Source organism: Mustela erminea, chromosome 19 (genome assembly GCF_009829155.1).
Source record: "Mustela erminea isolate mMusErm1 chromosome 19, mMusErm1.Pri, whole genome shotgun sequence".
Lineage (NCBI taxonomy): Eukaryota > Metazoa > Chordata > Mammalia > Carnivora > Mustelidae > Mustela > Mustela erminea.
The window spans coordinates 18271304-18286841 of record NC_045632.1 but is presented as its reverse complement, the minus strand read 5'-3'; the positions used below and the strand labels follow the sequence as shown (position 1 = coordinate 18286841).

Below are 15538 nucleotides of genomic sequence, written 5' to 3'. Positions count from 1 at the left end.
CGGGCTGCCCAGAGGCACCAGAGGCCGGTTCTAGGTGGCCCCTCAGGCCTTATCTGGTCTGTGTGGTGGAGTAAGAGCGTTCCTGTTGGGTCTCAGCCTAATTCATACTGTTTCAAAAGCTCGTCTTAATGAGGCTCAGAGACGACGGACACTTGTTTCACAGGAAATTTTATTGAGGACTAGGCTGGGCAAGTCCCAGCTCAGCCAAGTTTGGACAGCACCTGCAGTGCATCTGCCCGCCCTAGCTGGGCCAGGTGTGTGCCAAGCTGGCCCAGAGAAGCAGACGGCTCCCTTGCCACCACCATCTCAATCAAGGCTCGCAGTGGTGAGCGACTGGGCCGCAGCGAGTAGGCGAAGGTGGACCAGGCAGCAGGCACTCCGTATCTCGCCGCCAGGTGTCTGGTTGTGCCACAGGCCATCCCCCCACCCGGCCCCGGCTCGGGATCCAGCAGTACAATCAGCTCCTCCAGCACTTCTAGCTCATCCAGGAGGCGAGACAGGGGCTGCGAGGCCAAATCCGGCAGTTCTGGGAGACAAATTTTGGGGTGAGGGAGAGGAAGGGCAATCTTCCCATCCACCTCCCTCCCTGGCATGTCCCCAACTAACCTCTGCCCAGGAGTGGAACCAGAGCGACCTCCTTCCGTGAGTCCCCTGTCTCTGATGCCTCCAGGGAGGCTGGAGAGGACGAGTGCGGGGAGAAGAGGAGAGTATGGATGTTGGTGTCTTCGCAAACCAAGCCAGGATAGGGATGGAGGACAACTTTTGCCTGGCGGTGACACCGCTGGGCCACCAGGAGGACCACTGCTGAGGTGACCAGCAGAACCAGCACCACGAAAACCAGCACGACCGGCAGGGCAAAATTTGGCAAGACCTGAGTGACGCTGCGCTCAGATGTCCACGACAGACTGGAAATCGGTGATGGGCTGGGGTCCTGGGAGCTAAGGACATCTGGTTTCCCAGACTTCAGGGGGCAGGGCTCCTTGGGAGGGATCGACCTCTGCAAATAAGTTGGAGTAAAGTGGGAGGCATGCCCGACTCCTGCCCCCTCAGCCTGAACCTTCCATCCTTCTAACCCTCAGTGGGACCAAATCCCCACCTGATCCAGCTACCCCCGGCCCCCGCAACTTGAACCCAGGTAGGTCTCCTGATCTATTATGCCCCCCGCCCCAATTCTCTTCAGTGGGGCTACACCCTCTCCCTTGATCCAGACCACGCCCATCTAACACCAGACCACGCCCATCTAACACCAGACCACGCCTCCAGCCCCCGCCCCGCCTCCAGCAAGCTACAGGAGCCCGACCAGCACCTGTGGGCAGCGCTGCTGCGTTCCGCTCCGGCTCCCCGCGGGAGCAGAGGCCGTGGCTCCGCCACCACAGGGGCTACATAGCTCCGCACTGTCGGGGTTGCACTGCCCAAAAGGACATTCTTTGAAGGGGAGCGACATGTGATCGCCAGAATCATTGAGCCCGCAGTTTTCCGAAAACTCGAAGTCTGGTGGGAAACATGGTCTTACAGCTGCCCAGGAACTCCTCTCCTGCACTAACGACACCCTTTCCCCCTTTGTCCTATCCTAGCAGGCCCCAGCCCTTGTACTCTACTAACCCAACCTATCACAAAAGCGCCCACCCTTCCTCCCTGGACTAGCCCGGCCAGTCTCCAGACCCTGCCTCCACAGGCCCCGCCCCCCGTTACCCCAACCCCGCTCCGGCACCAAGCCCCGCCCACTCTTGATTTGTCTGCTCAGCCCAGCCTTTGAACACTGCTGCGATCCGGCCTAAGAGGCAATCCCGGTACCATCCCTTCCATCAGAAGCGGAGCCCCATATCGTCTTACCTGTGTAAGGCCTGCTGCCCCCACCCCGAAGTAAGCCCCACGGGCAGTAACCCACAAACTTCGTCCCTTCCCCAGCTCCTTATCACCCGCTGGCTCGGCCTGAACATCTGCATGCCCCGTCCCTGCTCCTCACCGGGACAGGGGGGAGGTCCAAAGCGCTGCAGGCAGCTGCTGCAGCACCGGTTATCAGGGTTCCAGTACTCCAGGCGCCCGCAGTGCTGGGAGGCCTCCCGAGGCACCACCTGGACCAGGAGCAGCGCGGCAGGCAGGAGGAGGCATAGGGGCCCCATCCGGGCAGGGTCTGCAGCCTGGGGAGCCGTGACCGCAGGACTTCCGACCACAGCGACTCTGTCACACTTTCCAGGAAACCCAGGCAGAAGAAGGAAGCAGTGATGTGGGGGCATGGAATCCCCAGACCCCTTTGGAAGACAAGAATCTACCCCCAGCTCCTAGTCCAGCTCCTGGTCCATTATCGGAAGGGCCACAAAGGCCTCAAGATGGCTAGAATGACGAGTCTGGGACCACAAGGAGTGGATTCATATCCCATCTCTGCCATCTTCCTTACCTCTTTTCTCATCCCTAAAATGGGATGACAGTACCTGTCTTAAAGGTTTATTGTGAAGAAGTAAAATCGTTACTTGAAGTACTTAGAACAGAATCTAGCATATGGTAAACTTAAGTATTAGGTATTTCCAATGCCATGTCAGGGCAGCTGGCATGGAGGACCGAGCCTGCGCCCTCTGGAGATTCCCACTCAACTCCCAGGAAACAAACTTTAGCTGTCTAACCCCAATCTCCCGCCAGGCTGGGAATCCTCCAACCTGTCACAACCAGGCACCTCCCCCCAGAGAAGCCTGAGAGCCTGGGAATCCTCCAACCTGTCACAACCAGGCACCTCCCTCTAGAGAAGCCTGAGAGCCGTGCTGAGACTCCCAGCTCAGAGGCGTGCCCACTGCAACCCGTCCCACTGAGGGGTTTCTAGAGCCCTGGGCCTGAGCCTACTGCTCTCCCACCTGTTGCTGGAAGTTCTTCAGCAGAAGTTGTGGCCGGAGACCAGCCCGCTTCCCCTTTCGTGAGGAGATGCGGGGGTGGAAGGAAACTCCAGCCCACAGCTAGGCTCAAGCTAATAGGTTCTAAACCCTCAATACAGAGCTTTATTAGGGGAGGGGTGGTAAGAGAAGATCCCTGTATTGAACAGATACATCATGGAGTCCGGGAGCCTGGGGAAGATGGAGCTGGGGAGTTAAGGGAGCTTTAAGGAGGGGTCCTGGCTGGGAACATTTAAGCCTGTCAGGGGTGGAGGTCAAGGGAGCCAGGGTCTCAGAAGCGGCCATGCCGGTGGTCTGGGGAACGTCGTCGGTTTCTTTCTCGGGGACGGTGGCCGGTGTGGGACCTCGGGGGTGACCTGGGGACAGGAGTGGAGAGATGAGGGTTAGAGCTGGAAGGAGTGAGGCACTGTTCCCTGGCTCTGCCTCTCTGCTCTGGGATGGGGCAGGTAACCAGAGTTGCTGAGTGGTATCAGGAGGGATTCTCAGGGACCAATCTCGGGACTGGAGATCCAGACTGGTCTTGGGTTTGGGGCTTTGGAGTTCCAGCTGGTTTGGGGGTTGAGACTCAGGCGCTGGTCTTTGGATGGTACTCAGAGCAAGTCTTAGGATATAAAAAAGAGACGCTGTTATTGGGGGCACAGGATGAGGTCCATGTCAGGGTCTAAGGGCCTTAGGGTATGAGTTGTCTGGACAGGCTCGTCCTGAGGTACCTGTGCCTGGGTCCCCGCCCATACAACTGACGTCGGAGGTTACGGGAGATGGGCCGCAGGTGCATGAAGTTGCAGAAGCCACCGCGGGTACATTCCCTGGGTAGAGGATGGACGGACGGATGGACGAAGCTGTTGTCAATGACAGCATCCCAACACACAGGAGTGTGGGAACTCCAGGTGCCCATCCCAGCCCCCTGCTACCATACCCCATCTCATACTGCCGGCAGCATGACTCCCGAAAGTCGGTGACAGGAGACAGCTCAGCATGCACAGCCTGCCCGTTGAACCAGCGGTTATTGAGCTCAGCCACTGCACGCTCTGCATCCTCCTCACGCCGAAACTGAGGGGAAAGTCGATCAGGGTCAGCAATCAAACTCAAAAGTCTTTAGAGGATTCGTCAGCAGCTCTGGGGCCGGGCTGGATTTAGTGATGGACCTCAAGCTATGAGGCTTCAAAGGTGGCCATCAGGCACTGAAATGCCTCCACCTCTAGGCTTTCATGTGGGGACAGCAGGCACCTTGACATAGACATTGCCCACGAGGTGGTCCCCCAGGTTGTCGCACACATTCATCTCTTCAATCTCCCCGTACTTCTCCTGCAGCTCCGTGAATACCTCCTGCGGAAGACCAGGAGAAACTCAGCTGAGCTGCTGTTCTACAGGAAACTCTACCCATCCCTTGCCAACCCTCACCTCGAAGAAGTTATCATAGTGTTCTTGCACCTCCACGTCGCTCACGTGACCTGGGTGGGGGCGGAGGGAGCAGGGTGAAATCAGGGGCTGGCCTGCTGGAGCCTGTCCGCCCTGCCCCCAAGACCGGTCCCTCACTCACAGTGCGATCCGTCTGCGGTTTGGGCGGTGTTCTGTGGATTCTGGTACAGGTTGAGCAGCACTATGGTCTGAACAGAATTTAAAGGGGGCGGGGCCTGAACTCATGCAAAGGGGTGAGGTGAGGTATGACGGTTGAGGGGTGACACTTGGCAACAGAGAAGAAGCCTAAGCATCTTGAGTGCATCAGCGATGCTTGCCCCTAAGGAAACCAGAAGAGACACCTAGCAGTCAGGGACAGCCCAGCGGTGTTAATTTGTACGTACGGGGGCGTGGCCAAGATCCTGGGAGAAGGGCCTGAAGGAGGGGGAGGAACCTGCAGAGGCCCGACAAGAAAAAAGCCGATGCTGGGTGGGGCTTAGGAAGCCGGAAAAGGCGGGACCTCGTGGTGACGGACAACAGAAGGGGACTGGCCGGGAGGCGTTAACCCTCAAAGCTCCGTGCCGGGTCTCACCTGGCTGAAAGTCGGTTTGTTGTGAAGCCGGGAGCACCGGTCCCCGTGCCGGCAGGCCCCGATCTTAAAGTAAAAAGAGCAGTTAACCCTGGAAGAGGTGCAAAGACAGAGGTGAACCGAGGGCCGGGGAGGCCGGACACCCCAGAAACACCGCCCAACGCCCCCCAGCCACCAGGGAACCAAACGTCCCGGTCCTGTCCCCCGCAAGGAGCCACTTCCTGCGCCCGTTCTCACTTGTCCTTCTCAGTCCCGAATATCGAAGCTAAATATTCAGCCATTTTTACCCGAACCCTCCAACTCCGTCTGCTCTTTACGTCATTTCCGTTGCTTAAGCGCATTGGGAAGTGTAGTTCGTCGCTGCCTCCCGACACAGCACGCGCTCAGTAACTGCCTACTGCGCTTGTGGGTTCGAGGCCTGCGCCCTCCCGGCAAAATCACCACTGGAGTTCCGAAGGCGCATGCGTACAGCGTTGCGGCATCTAAAAAGACTACAAACTCCAGAGACACTTGCGGTATCTCGCGCAAACTTCCGGAGTTGAAAGTGGCAAAGGCTTCCAAGCGAGGAAATAGACTGCACTGGTGAGTTGGGGGCCGTTCGCGCACCCGAATAAACGCGAAGAACGTTCAACCCAGCCAGCTTGCTGGTGGGGGCCGGGGTACCCTTCTTTCAGCAAACGTACCCTTCAGTTTTTCTCCGTTTTGTCGTAATAGGGGCGTGGTTGTTCGCGATCCCTGCATCTGTCACTTGGGGTCAAGGCTTGGCTCCTGCTCTACAGACCCGCGGAAAGACTCGGCCTCAGCGCCACTATGAACTTGGAGCGGGTGTCTAACGAGGAAAAATTGAATCTGTGCCGGAAGTACTACCTGGGTAAGGGCCGGTTCCTAGGATCCCAGGAGAAAAGAGGGGACCGGACTAGAGCACCAGAGGGAAGAGAGCCTGGGGCCTGGATTCTTGAGTCTAAGGGATAAAGCGACTGAGGGTGCGAGCTCCTGGGAAAGGAAGGGCCTGGGACCTAAGGAAAGAGGAAGCTGGGGCCTCAGCTTCTGGGTCCCAAGAGACGGGGGACGTTGGGCCAGACTCTGGGTCATGAGAAAGAGATGAATGAGGAGTCGGATTTGGGGGCCGTAGGGAGGGAGCCAGGATTTCTGTTTCTGATAGCAGAGATTGCCACTTGAACTTGGGTATGAGAGACGGCCTTCCGTCCTCTAGGTGGGAGTTGGGGCGGGGAGAGGTTAGGAGGAGGAGGATCCTCACTGCCTAACGTTTCAGGTTGTTGTTTTTTTTTTTCTCTTAGGTGGGTTTGCTTTCCTGCCTTTTCTCTGGTTGGTCAACATCTTCTGGTTCTTCCGAGAGGCCTTCCTTGTCCCAGCATACACGGAGCAGAGCCAAATCAAAGGCTGTGAGTCCAGGGTACAGATGAAGGGAGGCCATTAGATGTTGGGAGGGAATGATGGAGGTTTCAGGATTCGGGGCTCCAGAAGAGAAGAGAGGGCCAGCGCGGCGGGGGCGGGGCTGGAGACTAGAGGTCAGATGGAGGCCAACTTTATCCATTCTTGTTCTTTTGCAGATGTCTGGCGCTCAGCTGTGGGCTTCCTCTTCTGGGTGATTGTGCTCACCACCTGGATCACCATCTTCCAGATCTACCGGCCCCGTTGGGGCGCCCTTGGTGACTACCTCTCCTTCACCATACCCCTGGGTACCCCCTGATAGCTTCCTCTGCACAGGCCTGGGACCTGCTCATTCACCCAGGATGGGCTCCTCTACTCTAAGCTCACTCTCAAACCCCAAGACTTGTTCCCATTTCCTGTGTTCTTTGCTGACATCCCCCAATAAAGGACTCTAATTCTCTATATTGACTTCCTGGATCTTTTGGATTTTGAAACATAAAATGGTTATTAATACTCAGAAATACGTATTTAATGCCTACCTTGTGCCAGGCTTAGTGCTTCACACATATGTGCAGTCCTTCATTCTCTGCACCCTCTGAAATAGGAACTTTCCTGCTCTGGAACCCTATTTTACAGATGCAGAACTAAGAATTATTGCTGGCATTGCTAGGGGCCTTTATTCTGTGCTGGTGGTGTGTGAATTTGAAAACTACTTTCTCACTTGGTCTCAGTATTCTCATCAGAAATTTGGATATCAGTGCTATCTCCTAGAAGTTACCTGAGCCAAAGCGTATGTGGTAAATGGAAGTTTCCCGTTTTCTGAGGATGTTGCCTGCAGCATTAGATATAGCCAAGAGTTTTATCAGAGAGGGCTTCCTTGACCATCTTTGAAATTCAGCCCCTACTTTGGTACTCCCAATGTGCCTTCAGTGTTTATCCTTTCTCATTACATTTCATTTAATATGTTTTACTTGTTTCTTGTAATCTCACATCCTCTAAAATATAAGCTCAATTACGGGAAAAGTTTTTGTCTGTTTTGTTCAGTGCTGTGTTCCCAGTACCTAGAAGAGTGCCTGGCACTCTAACAAATACTTGCTAAATAAATGAGGTGCCTGAAGAGAGATTAACAGGTAGATGGCACCTAGCGAGTGCTCAGTAAGATTGAAAGCGGCCTAACTCCAGAATTCTCTTCCTCAGGGACAAAAAGGGCTCCCACAGTTAAATAAACCCCGTCAATAGCTGAATTCGTGCTATTCAAAGCTTCTAACACTACAAGTTCCGAGAGGCCTCGCGAAGCCCTGGTCCTACATCACCCACAGTGCCTCGCGCGGCGCAGGCGCCGTTACTCTGGCTGCGTGTTTGGGAGCTGGAACTACACCTCCCAAGAAGCGCTCCGGGATGCCGTTGGTTTGTTTCCGGAAACGGGGCCTCAGAAAGGTGGGACTTAGACCTGGGAGCCGATGGCTGCAGCTGTCAATTGGTCAGAGATGAGATCGACGGTTGCACTGACAAATGGAAATAAGCAGTTGCCGAAGGGGCCCGCCCACAGAAGGGAAACTAGAGGAGGTGGCGGCTGCAGTGGCGGTCGCCGCCGGACACTGCTCAGCGCCGAGGATTGGCAGCACACAAAGCTTATCTGACTTCTTCCCGTCTGCCTTCAGCCTTGATTTGTGAACCTGGGCTCTTCTGGGCTCCTCTGACCCAGTTAGCCACACCTCAAACCCAAACCATGTTCCCGGTGAAGGTGAAAGTGGAGAAATCAGGTGAGGACTCCGAGGTAGGGGGCTTTTAGGGGAGCAACGACCGATCGGGGTATGGGAGCTCCGAAAGACAGGATTATCGCCATAAGACGGACCACTCAACTTTTTCCTGCCACCCATCTGACTATCGCTGTCAGGCATGGGACGATTCTTGCCATCTTCATACCCTTCCGGTTTGTACTCAAGGTAGCATTTGAGGTTGAATGGTGGTGGCTCAGACTCTTCGGTGCGGTGAGACATGGGGACCCCGAGCCGTGTAACTGAAAAGGACTCGTCTTGGCTTTGCCTCAATTTCCCTATATCCAGCAGTGGTCATTAACAGCAAAGGTCAAGCATTGTGCTCAGAGCCTGAAGTACAGGGAAGCTTTTAATCTTGGCCGTTACTGTATCCCAATAATCCTAGGAAGTAGGAAGTGTGGTGGATGGGGAAACCGAAGCTGAGAGAGAGGAAGTCATTTTGAGTTGGGTCCGAGTTGATGGGAAACCAGGACTGGCATGTTGAGGGCTAGTGGCACAGAATCCAGACCCCTCCTCCACCCACCCACCCCCAAAAAAGAGTAAAATGATGTGTAGGGTGTTAAATGGTATAAGTGGTAATAAAAACGAAACAGGAGAAGGTAAGATCTGACAAGATGAGGAAGAGAACCATGAGGGTAGGTGAGGGACCAGCAAATCAGATCAGGATACAGCTCTGAAGAGGCCCTGAAGTGGAAAACGGATTTGGCCCGTGCGAGGACAAGTATGGAGGCCAGTGTGGCTGGAGCAGAGGGAGTGAGGTAGGGAGCATGAGGGGACAGCAGAGAGCAAGAGGGAAGGGAACAGATCTTGTGGCCCCAAGTTAGGACTTTGGCTTTTGCTTAGAGGGGAATTGGGGAGCCAACGGAGGGTTCAGAACTGAGGAGCAAGTTAATAAAAATGCCCCCCAAATGAAAAAAAAACAAAAAACAAAAAACAAACTGTGGGTGGAAGAGTAAAGGCCTGGCCACAAATAATGGTTGGGGCAGGCGTAGGCACGGAGGCCTGTGAACACTGGGTGGAAGAGCTCAGTCCAGGGGCTCTGCAGAGCTGTAGAGTGTTCTAAGCAGGAGAGGATCAGGTTTGGTTTGGTTTTCCAAAGAGTCCTCTGGCTATGTTGTGGAGGATAGATCAGAGGAGGAGATTGAGGCTGGGAGCCCAGGAGAAGTAAGGGAGAAGACCCGGGTACGGAGGGGGTATGTGGAGAGACACTCAGGAGGCCAAGTGGACAGGCCCTGGGGTTGGTGGGCTGGGGTAGGGGAGGGTAAGAGGTGTCTGTTATGAGGCCCAGGGAGGGATTGGGGGGCCGTGGGACTACCCCGAAATGGCCCAGGGAAAGGGGTAAAGTTTAGAGAGGCCCCGAAGCTAGTGTGGGATGCAGTAGATGGTAAGGGCCGAGGGGATGTTCAGGGAAAGATATCTAGGAGACCATGGGATCCCAAGGTCTAAGGTTCAGGAGAGAAGCAGGGGCTAGGGAAAGAGATGTGGGTATGATCAATGCCTTGGCTCCTGCCCAGGGCTCTTTGCTAGACTCTGAACTGCCTCTAGCCCTTAACCCCCCACCATGTCTCTCCTCAGTGATGTTGGGAATCCCTGTGTCTCCCTGTCCCAGGGCTGGCAAAGCATGTCCCCAAGTGTCCTTCCAGACTTTGAGCATTGGGACAGAGTGATGCTAGGTACTGGCTGGAAGAAGAGAATAAACACCCCACAAGGGTGAGAGGAGAATATTTATAACATTATCACCTCCTTAAATTCTCTGATGAGGGCAGGCAAACACACAGGTGGACAGAGCCAGGAATGCAGGAAGGTGGGCCCAGATGTCATTTCCTGCCAAAAATGGATATTTTAGGTGCAGTCTCCCAATTATTTTTTTTTTTAAGATTTTATTTATTTATTTGACAGAGATCACAGGTAGGCAGAGAGGCAGGTGCGGGATGGAGGGAAGCAGGCTCCCTGCTGAGTAGAGACCCCCCCCCCCCAATAAGGGGCTCGATCCCAGAACCCTGGGATCATGACCTGAGCGGAGACAGAGGCTTTAACCCACTGAGCCACCCAGGTGCCCCTAGTCTCCAAATTATTAAGTGTTGTCCATTCAGATTTAGTTCAGATTTAAAATAACATCAAATAAAAAGTCAGCCAAACAAAATACATCTGGGGGCTAGATTCTGCACCCACTTTGAGTCTCTGCCTTATAACTTCGGCTGTAGAGCCAGATGGCCTGTGTGCAAATCCTCAGCCCTAAAATTGCCTCGCTGTGTGACTTTGAGCCAGTAGCCTAACTTCTCTGTGCCTCAGTTTCATCGTACATAAGACATATCTACCTGCCAGAGTCATTTTGAAAATATAACGGGGTTAACAGATGAGACGTGCTTAGAACCATTCTTGGCACATACGTACAACTTTATTATTATTATTACATGTTGCTCAGAGATTTATATACACCATAGGTTTATTTAAATCTCAGAATAGTCTTTGCAGTTAGGTAGCATTGGGAGACCTATTTTCAAGATAAGGAAACAGGCTCAGTGAGGTAAGGTGACTTGGCTTTGGTCACATGTGAGCATGTGGGACAGCCCTGGGACCCAGGGCTTTTGCTCTTCACATCAGTTGTCTTTGCCCACTGCCCCCTCTCAGCATGCCTGGGCCTGGCTGGAGGCTTGGATATACATGCCCTTCCCCAGCCCAGTTGGCTACCCACCTGCCTTGGACCTGGGCACTGACTCCTGCTCGCTGTCCTCTTCCCCAGAGTTGGAGATGGCCAAGGCCCGGAACCAACTTGATGCTGTTTTGCAGTGTCTGCTGGAGAAGAGCCACATGGACAGGTTGGGATCTGGCCAGGTCATTGGGGGCTCGGGGTCCTGGCACATTGGACCCTCTCTCTGGTCCTGGGTGGATCTGGGTAGGACCCCATAGGCTGACTTAGGGAGCAGGGAGCCCAATGGAAAAGCCACTCTGTCTTCCCACTCGGCCCTGGGAACCCCGAGCCCACAGTTCTCTCCTGCTACCAGGGAGCGTTTGGAGGAAGAAGCTGGGAAAACCCCCTCGGACACCCACAACAAGTAAGTTTTGTGGATGGGATCTGAATCTGAGAATTTGTGTGAGACAGCTTCCTCCTTTATCCAAGCTTCCTCCACCATACTTGTAACCAGCCCATGTGTACAGAGACCCTGTGGCAGCGGAAGCTTAAGTCCCCTCCTGGTTGCCATCTACAGCCCTGGAGGCTCAAGCGGGATGCAGGCTCTAAGGGGTCGGGGGTGGGGTGTCCACGTGAGCATCTCAGTCTCCGCAGGGCACCCTTTGGGTGGTTTTGAGCAGGGGTTTGTTTGAGGGTCAGCCTGCTGACACCTTGTCTCTCCACACAGGGATTGTTCCATTGCAGCCTCTGGCAAACGGTAAGGTGGCAGGGGCCCCAGCCCACTCACTGGCAGGAGGTCGCCAGCCCCTGCCCTGGTCCTGATGTTCTCCTGCCCCGCACAGGCCATCAGCCCGCTTCCCCCACCAGCGGAGGAAGAAGAGGAGGGAGATGGATGATGGGCTGGCTGAGGGAGGGCCACAGCGATCCAGTGAGTAGGCTATGGCCCTAGAGGGCCGGCTGGGTCGGGGAGCTGTGTGAGGATGGTCACACGCCTTCCCCTCCCACTACCCTAGACACGTATGTGATCAAGCTGTTTGACCGGAGTGTGGACTTGGCTCAGTTCAGCGAGAACACCCCACTCTACCCCATCTGCCGAGCCTGGATGCGCAACAGCCCCTCAGTGCGCGAGCGCGAGCGCTCCCCCAGCTCCCCACTACGCCCGCTGCCTGAGGACGAGGAGGTTGGACATGTGGCGGGCCCCCTCCGGGCAGCCAGTGGGGAGATGGTGAAGGGTGTCCTCTCCCAAAGCTGGTGGGATAGGCAGGCACAGGTCTCTGTGTTTGCTGGATCCGATGCAGCACACAGAGTGAACCGTTTGGCTGAGAGTGTGGATGGAACTTAAAGCAGACAGATACAACCACCTGGCCTGCCAGAGGGAGGGGACAGGGCTTCCTGAGGCAGGTAGATGTGACCTCCAAGATTAGAGGTTCCCAAAAGCTGGGGGGCTTGACAGGGGTCCTTACTGCAACCAGGTGTAGCCACCTGCCTAGAGTGGCGGATGAGGGTTACTGGGCTGGGTAGGAGTGATTTGGGGTCCCTGGGCTGGATAGAATAGAGTCAGGGATCCCCGAAGCGACATTTCTTTGGCATGGCTCCTAAGACGGGTCCCCAGTGAGACCTTTGTGTCTGCTGTCACTGGGAAGGGCAGGAGGAGGGAAGTGCATACTGCTGGCCCTCTTCTCTAACTCTCTTGGGCCTGGCGTGGGTTCCCTTGTGTCCCCAGAGTTCGGAGGTCACCAACAGCAAGAGTCGTGATGTGTACAAGCTGCCCCCACCCACAGCCCCCGGGCCGCCTGGAGATGCCTGCAGGTCCCGAATTCCATCCCCCCTGCAGCCTGAGACCCAGGGCACCCCTGATGATGAGGTGGGTACGCAGGCTGGCCCAGGGCTCTCGGGCACTGGTACAGGGCTTGGGCATGGCCAACCCAGCCTAGCCTCCCTGTCCACGCAGCCCTCCGAGCCTGAGCCCTCACCATCCACACTCATCTACCGCAACATGCAGCGCTGGAAACGCATCCGCCAGAGGTGAGCGTTCCTGAACCTGCTTGCACCCCCATGGCTTCTGTCCCAGCTGCTAAGTCCTCCCTCTGCCTCTACCCCCACCACAGGTGGAAGGAGGCATCTCATCGGAACCAGCTTCGGTACTCAGAAAGCATGAAGATCCTCCGGGAGATGTATGAGCGACAGTGATGTTTCCCTGCTCTTCACACATCCCCCCAATAAACATCCCCTCCCCACACCTTCACACCAACCTCCGCTCTCTCCAGCCCGCATTTCCCGGCCCAGACATAAAGCAGTTGGCGTAGCTGTAGCACGTTTATTGAGGGGAATGGTTAAGGGTGACGGGAAATTCAAGGAGGGAGAAGGATTGTGGGATACCAAAGCAAAAGTGGCTGCCTGGTTGGATCTTGGAAAATGGGGGGGTGGGGCATGTGAAAGGTGGATTACGTATGCTGTGTGGCTGATGATTTGGGAATTAAGACAGAATGACTGGGTGGAGGGGGTGGTTCTGGTTAGAGTTGGGATTGGGGCTTAGGGTATCTGTGCAGTCTGAGGTTGAGGGTCCTGCTGGGCCTGGAATAGGTGTCCAAGGGTGGGGTGGGGGTCAGAAAAGGGGTTTAAGAGTCTGGGAGGGGGCGCTGGCTGGTGGTTTAAGTCACAAGATGGGTGGGGAGAGTAGATTGTCCGGTTAGAATGAGGGGAAGGATCCAGAATCTCAAGGCCCAGGCCTTGGATGGTCTGGATATTCAAGGGGTGGAGGGGGATTATGCTTGACTGGCCTGGGGTGGGGGCAGGGCTAGCCACACCATAATCCAGTGTTGGAGAGGGAAGAGGATTAAAATGCTGCGATGTGGAGATGTTTTAATAGATGAGTCAGAAGGAAGCAGAGGAGGGAGTTCTGAGAGGGTTTACATGCCAAGAAAGTGGGGCCAGGAGACTACAGGCTGTAGGTTGTCCCCCAGGGCAGGGAATCTAGGGAGATGTCAGGAGTTTGAAAACTGGAGGGGGTGTGAGAATGGGAGTGTCGGTGGAATGATCTACGTTACCAGGGCAGGATCTATGTGGGGAAGGGTCAGGGTCAGGGTAGGTTCCCAGACTGGGTGGGTGGTTTTGGCGCGCTCGGGACATCTGGCTGGGCGGAGTCAGGTCGGCTTTAAAAGAGGGGGCCTGAGGCGGCTCCCGGGATTCAGGCATGACGCCTACTTGGCAGCAGCCTGTGGCTGCGGCAGTGGGGCCTGGGGCGTTGTGGGTGCGGCCTGGATGGACAGGACGCCCTCAGGGGACAGCGCGGACGTCACGGCGGCAGGGTCAACGCCAGCCGGCAATTTGTAGCGGCGGTGGAATTCACGCGCGATGTATCCATGCTCATCCTGGAGAGAGAGGGGACTTGAGTGGCCCCGCCCCTTCCCAATGGATGCCCCGCCCCTCCGGCCTGCGGGTCCCGCCTACGCATTCTGGCCCCACCCCTGCCAGCGGGCTCACCGGGCGCTCCTCGTGGCGCGCATGCACCTCCACGTGGTCGCCAACCACCTTGACGGCGATTTCCTCCGGGGAGAAGTGCTTCACATCCAGCAGCACTGAGAAATGCCCAGGCTCCGTCGGGACCTAAGCACAGCCCGATCGTCATCACTGGGGCGAGGGCCCCAGGAGCCAACAGAGCCCTTCCCCCATTGGTTCTGGGGCTGCTCCTGTCTCAGGCCTCCGGAACTGGGCAGTCCCCTTTCCCACTTGTAGCCCCAGAGGATCTCTTCACCCAGAATAACTGCTATCATCCGTCCCCCTGTAATCACTGAGATTCTCTCATCCAGAGATATGAGGCCCTCTTCCCCTGCAAGGTCAGGGACCTCCGCTCTCACAGGGTGAGGCCTGCCCCCTCCCCCAGTGTCAGAGTGTCCTTTGGACACAGAATCCCCAGCCCCCTATACCTCAGAACTCCTGATGCCCTTACTGCACACCAATGCCCCCCCACCAGAAATTGCCAAGATGCCTCTTCCCCCAGCTTCCAGTGTCACCTCCCACTGGAGTCACGGGGCTACTTACGCCCTCCACAGTTACAGTACTCTCCCCCCAACTTCTCAGAGTAGCCAGCCCCCCTCTTTCTCAAGTCACAGGACCCTTCCTCCCCCTCTGTCTCTCCAGGAGGCATAGGGTCACCACGTACAGTCTCCAAATTCTTCCCCGAGAAATGACAAAACATTCCCTCCCCTCAGGAGCCCCTGGGAACCCCCATGCCCTTCAGAGTAACTGAGCGCCCCCTCTCCCCCAGATTTCCCGGGTCATCAGCCCCCTTCAGAGTCACTAAAGATCGCCTCCGAGTGACGGCCCCACCCTATCCGTGACTCAGTCATTCCAGCCCCTCAGAGCTGAGACCCTCCTCAGATGACCAGGGGCCTCCCACCCGCCTTAGTAATCCGGCCTGTGAGATTCCATACTCAGGAACTCTGGAAGCCCCTCTTGAGTGGCCGGACTCTCCACCCGGCTCAAAGTCGGGGGATTTCCTCACCGCCCCTTCGGGATGACCGGGGGCCCCAAGCCTTGCAAGTGGTCGAGTTACCGCCCTCCCCCAGGCCTGGCACCTGGGCGGTAGGCAGCGCCACGCTGGGTGCGCGCAGGTAGTAGGGGGCCAGTGAGGCGGGGCAGAGCGCAGCCAGCTCGGCCTCCAGCAGCCCCTCGCCGAAGCGCTGGTCGAAGAGGCGCCCAGGCGCCGAAAGCCCGGGCAACGGGGCCGAAGCGCGGCGCAGCCAAGACGGCTGCACAGGCACGGGGATCTCCATCCTGCTTCGCCGCCGCCGCCGCCGCCCCTAGGCTCCGCAGTGCCCCTGCGTGCGCCGCAGCAGCTCTTATAGTACGCCTTGTGTCCGCCCCT

General features: G+C 56.3%; 5 protein-coding genes across 9 annotated transcripts; 2 read left to right on the top strand and 3 right to left on the bottom strand.

Annotated features, from left to right (window-relative positions):
• Positions 1 to 150: 150 nt before the first annotated feature.
• IGFLR1 (IGF like family receptor 1) lies at positions 151 to 3680 on the bottom strand. Of its 3 annotated transcripts, none has more exons than XM_032323702.1 (5): positions 3593 to 3680; positions 1967 to 2189; positions 1307 to 1491; positions 607 to 997; positions 151 to 526 (listed from the first exon to the last, which is right to left on the bottom strand). In XM_032323702.1, exons 2-5 carry the CDS (start codon positions 2121 to 2123, stop codon positions 201 to 203), a joined length of 1059 nt encoding a protein of 352 aa, XP_032179593.1. In that variant the 5' UTR covers positions 2124 to 2189; positions 3593 to 3680; the 3' UTR covers positions 151 to 200. The 3 variants fall into 3 exon arrangements, with proteins under 3 accessions (XP_032179593.1, XP_032179594.1, XP_032179592.1); XM_032323703.1 differs by lacking the exon at positions 3593 to 3680 and adding an exon at positions 2847 to 2932; XM_032323701.1 differs by lacking the exon at positions 3593 to 3680 and having other exon boundaries at positions 1967 to 2316.
• On the bottom strand, positions 2430 to 5303 carry U2AF1L4 (U2 small nuclear RNA auxiliary factor 1 like 4). Of its 3 annotated transcripts, none has more exons than XM_032323705.1 (8): positions 5107 to 5303; positions 4873 to 4960; positions 4423 to 4489; positions 4284 to 4333; positions 4110 to 4208; positions 3799 to 3932; positions 3593 to 3688; positions 2430 to 3483 (listed from the first exon to the last, which is right to left on the bottom strand). In XM_032323705.1, the coding sequence occupies exons 1-8, from the start codon at positions 5208 to 5210 to the stop codon at positions 2991 to 2993; spliced, it is 1131 nt and encodes a 376-aa protein (XP_032179596.1). In that variant the 5' UTR covers positions 5211 to 5303; the 3' UTR covers positions 2430 to 2990. The 3 variants fall into 3 exon arrangements, with proteins under 3 accessions (XP_032179596.1, XP_032179597.1, XP_032179598.1); XM_032323706.1 differs by having other exon boundaries at positions 4873 to 4935; positions 5157 to 5303; XM_032323707.1 differs by having other exon boundaries at positions 3045 to 3238.
• Positions 5304 to 5345: 42 nt separating this feature from the next.
• PSENEN (presenilin enhancer, gamma-secretase subunit) lies at positions 5346 to 6723 on the top strand. Its single transcript, XM_032323780.1, has 4 exons — positions 5346 to 5451; positions 5584 to 5740; positions 6168 to 6272; positions 6441 to 6723. Exons 2-4 carry the CDS (start codon positions 5680 to 5682, stop codon positions 6578 to 6580), a joined length of 306 nt encoding a protein of 101 aa, XP_032179671.1. The 5' UTR covers positions 5346 to 5451; positions 5584 to 5679; the 3' UTR covers positions 6581 to 6723.
• A 925-nt stretch (positions 6724 to 7648) lies between these two features.
• On the top strand, positions 7649 to 12916 carry LIN37 (lin-37 DREAM MuvB core complex component). The gene is made up of 9 exons (XM_032323760.1): positions 7649 to 8024; positions 10783 to 10858; positions 11045 to 11095; positions 11399 to 11428; positions 11514 to 11599; positions 11685 to 11851; positions 12395 to 12535; positions 12623 to 12696; positions 12780 to 12916. Exons 1-9 carry the CDS (start codon positions 7991 to 7993, stop codon positions 12859 to 12861), a joined length of 741 nt encoding a protein of 246 aa, XP_032179651.1. The 5' UTR covers positions 7649 to 7990; the 3' UTR covers positions 12862 to 12916.
• A 58-nt stretch (positions 12917 to 12974) lies between these two features.
• HSPB6 (heat shock protein family B (small) member 6) lies at positions 12975 to 15508 on the bottom strand. The gene is made up of 3 exons (XM_032323776.1): positions 15249 to 15508; positions 14155 to 14277; positions 12975 to 14042 (listed from the first exon to the last, which is right to left on the bottom strand). The coding sequence occupies exons 1-3, from the start codon at positions 15444 to 15446 to the stop codon at positions 13872 to 13874; spliced, it is 492 nt and encodes a 163-aa protein (XP_032179667.1). The 5' UTR covers positions 15447 to 15508; the 3' UTR covers positions 12975 to 13871.
• Between the last annotated feature and the right edge of the window lie 30 nt (positions 15509 to 15538).

Bases quoted from the DNA above. Each gene is read 5' to 3' on its own strand.
- U2AF1L4 (XM_032323705.1), bottom strand. From the start codon at position 5,210: ATGCGCTTAAGCAACGGAAATGACGTAAAGAGCAGACGGAGTTGGAGG. The intron at 4,490-4,872 runs GTGAGACCCGGC...AATTCTGTTCAG, and splicing joins ACAAACCGACTTTCAGCCAG to ACCATAGTGCTGCTCAACCT. The intron at 3,689-3,798 runs GTATGGTAGCAG...TCCTCTACCCAG, and splicing joins TGCCGGCAGTATGAGATGGG to GGAATGTACCCGCGGTGGCT.
- LIN37 (XM_032323760.1), top strand. From the start codon at position 7,991: ATGTTCCCGGTGAAGGTGAAAGTGGAGAAATCAG. The intron at 11,096-11,398 runs GTAAGTTTTGTG...CTCTCCACACAG, and splicing joins CCCTCGGACACCCACAACAA to GGATTGTTCCATTGCAGCCT. The intron at 12,536-12,622 runs GTGGGTACGCAG...CTGTCCACGCAG, and splicing joins AGGGCACCCCTGATGATGAG to CCCTCCGAGCCTGAGCCCTC.
- IGFLR1 (XM_032323701.1), bottom strand. From the start codon at position 2,237: ATGCCCCCACATCACTGCTTCCTTCTTCTGCCTGGGTTTCCTGGAAAG. The intron at 998-1,306 runs GTGCTGGTCGGG...ACTTATTTGCAG, and splicing joins CGCAGCAGCGCTGCCCACAG to AGGTCGATCCCTCCCAAGGA. The intron at 527-606 runs GTTAGTTGGGGA...TTTGTCTCCCAG, and splicing joins GGTTCCACTCCTGGGCAGAG to AACTGCCGGATTTGGCCTCG.
- PSENEN (XM_032323780.1), top strand. From the start codon at position 5,680: ATGAACTTGGAGCGGGTGTCTAACGAGGAAAAATTGAATCTGTGCCGG. The intron at 5,741-6,167 runs GTAAGGGCCGGT...TTTTTCTCTTAG, and splicing joins GTGCCGGAAGTACTACCTGG to GTGGGTTTGCTTTCCTGCCT. The intron at 6,273-6,440 runs GTGAGTCCAGGG...GTTCTTTTGCAG, and splicing joins GCAGAGCCAAATCAAAGGCT to ATGTCTGGCGCTCAGCTGTG.
- HSPB6 (XM_032323776.1), bottom strand. From the start codon at position 15,446: ATGGAGATCCCCGTGCCTGTGCAGCCGTCTTGGCTGCGCCGCGCTTCG. The intron at 14,278-15,248 runs GTGCCAGGCCTG...GGCTGTGCTTAG, and splicing joins TGGCGCTGCCTACCGCCCAG to GTCCCGACGGAGCCTGGGCA. The intron at 14,043-14,154 runs GTGAGCCCGCTG...CTCTCTCTCCAG, and splicing joins CGCGCCACGAGGAGCGCCCG to GATGAGCATGGATACATCGC.